Below are 5306 nucleotides of genomic sequence, written 5' to 3'. Positions count from 1 at the left end.
AATCGTGTCTTCCACTCGGATTTAGTTCCATTGATGCAAACTCCCTGTTATTTTAAACAACCAAATTCATATATTACTAATGATATCCCACTCATAAGTATATGAGTGGGATTGGGTGGTTATAGAATAGGAGCTGCCTCGTATGGGCCAATAGGCCTTCTGCAGTTACCTTTGTTCTTATGTTCTTATGTTCTTATGATACCCGACGCTCTTCATCGTCTGAGTTATAAAAATCTTCTTGATTTAATTTGTATTATTTTGCATGTTTTCAGCTAGTGAAATGTGATAGCTATAAAGTATGTAGAATTTAAGAATGCTTTTAATAAACTTTCTCTAGGAAGACTACTTTATAATATACAAGCACGACTTTAAAAAGTACAAGCACGTCAAGCATATAAGCACATAAAAAATATACGTTCACTGCCATGAACTTAGACAGCTACAAAGTTAGGTATGAGGAAGAAAACAACTTGAAGATTTCAATTATAATGCATCAAGTTGGATAGACGTTTCAAGAGGTTGGCCCCAAGGATCCATCCTGGGACCAGATTGCTTTAGATTTACATAAATCATATTGATTATTGTTATTGCTGTACAATATCTAAATTTGCTTAGGGTGCTAAAGTGGAGAGCAAAGATATAACTCTAATGCCTCGACAAATGGCTGACACTTTTAATTGAAATAATCGTAAACTAATAATCTTGACAAATGTGAACAGGCAAACTACTGGTAAACTTCACAGAGCTGATGACAGCAAATGAAGGAAGAGACCTACCTGGGTGTGTGAGTGACTTATGATCTACAGCAAAGTAGAGATGTAGAGTACAAGGAGTATCAAAAAAATCTTTGGGTTTTCATTGGTAGAAATTTAAAGTAAATTCTGAGTAACAATTTAAAACAATGATACTTAAAAGTCAGCACCAGTTTATTATTATGTTTAACTGGGGAGATCTTTCCAGGTTCGATTGTTGAAAATGAATCTGCATATTTCACTATTACATATTATAATATTATATTACACACCATATTTGAGAAAACGTGTTGATAAATTAGACGTGTTATACGTCGAACAATAAAAGTGGCACGACAACTTCGAAAACAATAAGAGTGACAAGACAACTTCGAACAATAAATCATACGATGGTGGTTTCGAAGAGAAACACTACTTTAGTGTTCTTGAGCCATATCCCATCTCACCTCACCCCCCTGCATGAGACTCCCTCACAAAGTATATATGTTTGTGAAGGAATCATCAAGGAATCCAGTCAGCAACAAACAGACTACGAGGCAAGGTGAGTAGTGGGTAGCTTATTAACATCTTCCCGGATGTAATTGGATTTGTTTTCTTAGCTTTAATTCATAATTATGTGATATTAACACAGTCCATCGTGTGTTATTTTATGTTAAATTTTGTTTAAAATTGTCCTTGTGTACAAGTTATTGCTTCTGGTCCCATATTAGTCCAGGATTTGCAGTCTGCAAAGTTACATGAAGCTGTTTTGACTTAATGCAATTACATTTTTATCAGTCTAATATAAAACTATAATTTCAGATTTGTATGTAGTTTCAAGCCATATATGCTTGTGTTTTATTAAAATAAACACTTTCTTTACCACCAGATGAAGTTCTTGGCAGCATCAGTGTTGATTGCCGCTTTAGCTGTAATATCTGCAGATCGTTTCTATTCTGTTGTGTTGGAAGAATGGGAGACATTTAAGGTAAGAATGTAAACAGAATTTATTAATAAAAGTTAGTTTGTTTCAAAATAGAGTTTTTGGAGTTATGTAGTGTAACTATAGCAATCATTTGACATTGCACGGAAAATTTAAAGCACCCCGTTTTCTGAGTGGCTGATTTTAGGAAATATTGGCGTTACTTACTTTGAATTCAATACAAACATTCTGACCAATGGTCACTCCAGCATAATGATTGCTGAAGTCAATTATTAACTACTTGTGGAGTGCCATATGCACTTTTACTTTGCCCACGATTTTTCAAAATTTGTATAATTCTTTTCACTACCGTTGCTGTTGTAGTTACCAGCAATACTCTTATGCTGCTCCATATATACCGTTTATGAAGAGCTTTTCTGATCAATAATTGATTTTCTTTTAGCTTGAATATGCCAAGAAATACACCACCGATGTCGAAGACAAATTCCGCATGAACATTTTCATGGAGAACAGACACAAGATTGCTGCACACAACAAACTGTTTGCAACAGGACACAAACCATACAGGCTCAGAATGAACACGTATGGTGACATGGTAAGCAGAATGAGTTTCTCATGATTTAACATTGTCCACATCTTTATTTCCTTCGGAACAACAATACCCATATATTCGATTTCAGCCTAATGAAAATATATTTGTTATGAAATAAAATGTAAAATATTTCTTACAGCTTCAGGAGGAGTTTTTGTCAACAATGGCTGGTTTCCATAAGAACCACACAGAAAGATATACATTAAACAGCAAGTACAATGGTTCCCATTACATTGAGCCAGATGATGATGTTGTCCTTCCCAAGACTGTTGACTGGAGAGAGAAGGGAGCAGTCACCCCAGTAAAGGACCAGGGACACTGTGGATCATGCTGGGCCTTCTCAGCTGTGAGTATTATCATCACCCATCTTTAATTAATTTGAAAATTAAATGGCCAATGACACCAGAAGTAATTTTTAAATTAATATGTGCACAAATAAAAAGCATATTATTTCAGATAAGCTAAAAATAATTTTGCATGTAATATAATTTATTGAGTTTTGTTAGCATAAAAATTTGTTCAGTCATATTCTTGAAACGTTTGCTTACGATTTAAATTAGTTACCTTTTACCTCAGTGGCAATCTTACTGAAAAACATAAATAAGTGCAGATATTTCTCATTATGTTTGTGTGGTTCACAGACTGGGTCCCTGGAAGGTCAACACTTCCGCAAGACTGGTAAGCTGGTGAGCCTCTCTGAGCAGAACTTGATCGACTGTTCCGCCAAATATGATAATGATGGTTGTGACGGAGGACTGATGACTGCTGCTTTCAAGTACATTGAGGACAATGGTGGGATTGACACTGAGGAGGCCTATCCATATAAGAAAAAGGTACACTCAATTCTATCATTTTTCTTTTGCGTCTCTTAAAGTCAATGGCAATACATTATTATGCTGACTGGAAGAAAATTTTGTGTCAAATGATGATTATGAAAGAATAATTTTTATGAATATTAGAATACAATAATATTGTTCTTATGAAGGCAATACATTGTCTTCATAAGCGATACCCATAAACAATGTGAAGATGTTTATAAAATTTATTATTTATTTGACGCATATTCAATCTGCTTTGCATATTTTTAATGCATTATTTTGTAACATTACTTTATTAGGAAGGAAAGTGTCAGTATAACCCGCAAGAATCTGGTGCTAGAGTGACTGGCTTTGTTCATATTCGTACGGGAAGTGAAGATGCTCTGAAGAAAGCTGTTGCCTCAGTTGGACCAATATCTGTTGGCATTGATGCCTCACATGGCTCAATCCAGTTTTACCACCATGGTAAGTTGTTTTGTTTTATGAGCATTGTATATTAGTGTGTGTGCGTCCATATAGAACATTATACAAAGTTTATCGTCAATATAAACATAAAATGTGCATCATGTGTGTATTTATAAACAATTTATATTTAATGTTATTGTATATAAACACACGCACACAGCCATGTCAGCACTAGATGTCTGAGATCAGTCGGCAGAGTCAGTGGTGCTTACAGTCACCATGTTGGCACTTGTCATTATTGTTTGTTCCATTTGATGCCATTGGTTTAGTATAAGATTATTTTAAAGGGTTATTTTATAATAATTATATATGAAATTTGCAAGTGATTTGTTAAACATTGTATTTTTAAGAATGAATATATATTACAGGTGTTTATGACGAGCCAGAATGTAGCACGACGGAGCTTGGTCATGGTGTTCTGGTTGTGGGTTACGGCACCACGGAGGACGGAACTGACTACTGGCTGGTGAAGAACTCTTGGGGTACAAGTCTGGGTGATGAAGGCTACATCAAGATGATGAGGAACCGTGATAACCAGTGTGGCATTGCTACTTCTGCCTCTTTCCCTCTTGTATAAACACTCGTAGAGGCCAATGTGAGGCATTGTTACTGCTGCCTCCTTCCCTCTTTGGTAAACTCGTAGAGGCCCGGTGAGGCAAAACTGCATCTCCAGACCTTTATAATTTCTAAATTATAATTAATGAACACAAAAATGCTAGCTTTAGCATTAATGATGTCCCCCATTTTGAATTATTGCTGTATGTGAAATCCACATTATTTTGAAAATTGATTGACATGAGAATTTAGTTAACCGCATTTTTTTCATTTTCATTTTTTTATTATTAATTAAAAACAATATAATTTTGTTCTCAAGTCATAAGATTAGTTATTCAGAATATAATTTTGTTCTCAAATAATAAGATTAGTTATTCAGAAGATATAGAAAATTGGCTATTTTAACTTGTTTCATAGACCATATATCTGATATCCTCTAATAACTGTACTCTATGATTCTCCTATTAGGATTTGTTGAGACCATATTCATCTGCTTCGATACCTTAAATTAAAACTTTAACCTTAATTAATTACACTTATTAACAATTTCGAGATTATTATGAGTCAATTACTGAATCAGCCATGTAAAATTGATCATGATCAAGTAAAATTATTAGACAAGTGTAGAAAGACAATGATATAATTGGTAAAATTCTCTGTTGTAAAATCCACATGGACTTTCAGGAAGCAATAGCTCATTTGACGTATAGTTATGCTCTATGATTATAGCATTATTATGGTGGGAAATATACACATATCTAAAACATGCTTGTATAGAAAATGAAAGATTTAATCACTGTATGAAGTCAATGATGAAAACAAACTATGTAATAAACAACCAGGTAAAATAAAGGTGATATTAAAATTTATTGAGTTTCATAGTCCTAACAAGTTATCAGCTATAATATATAACATGACTTATATATGAGATATATTGCTAAACTCAGAACTTTTTACTTTAAATTCACGATTCATTCGAATATTTCTCGTATTCATCATCAGATATAGAATGCAGAAGTTAAATTAAAATTAAGCAGCATAACAAAGAACTCATTCTGGACAGGTTTATATACTGAAACATAAGGGATAACGTGACACTAGTTTCAAAAAGAACAAAACACACAGTTCAATTAACATACTAATAATACCCAAGTAAAATCTAATAATTATCCACGTCAATACCCAAAGATAATTCGATATTA

The 5306-nt window shown here is 33.7% G+C and overlaps 1 protein-coding gene across 1 annotated transcript; it reads left to right on the top strand.

The window, feature by feature from the left end:
* The first annotated feature begins 1620 nt into the window (after nt 1-1620).
* Nucleotides 1621-4241, top strand: LOC138358616 (procathepsin L-like). Its single transcript, XM_069316702.1, has 6 exons — nt 1621-1719; nt 2117-2269; nt 2406-2612; nt 2908-3099; nt 3384-3549; nt 3918-4241. Exons 1-6 carry the CDS (start codon nt 1621-1623, stop codon nt 4124-4126), a joined length of 1026 nt encoding a protein of 341 aa, XP_069172803.1. The 3' UTR covers nt 4127-4241.
* Nucleotides 4242-5306: the final 1065 nt, after the last annotated feature.

Source organism: Procambarus clarkii, chromosome 1, assembly GCF_040958095.1.
Source record: "Procambarus clarkii isolate CNS0578487 chromosome 1, FALCON_Pclarkii_2.0, whole genome shotgun sequence".
Lineage (NCBI taxonomy): Eukaryota > Metazoa > Arthropoda > Malacostraca > Decapoda > Cambaridae > Procambarus > Procambarus clarkii.
The sequence above is the reverse complement of the archived record's forward strand: the minus strand, read 5'-3'. Positions and strand labels throughout refer to the sequence as shown.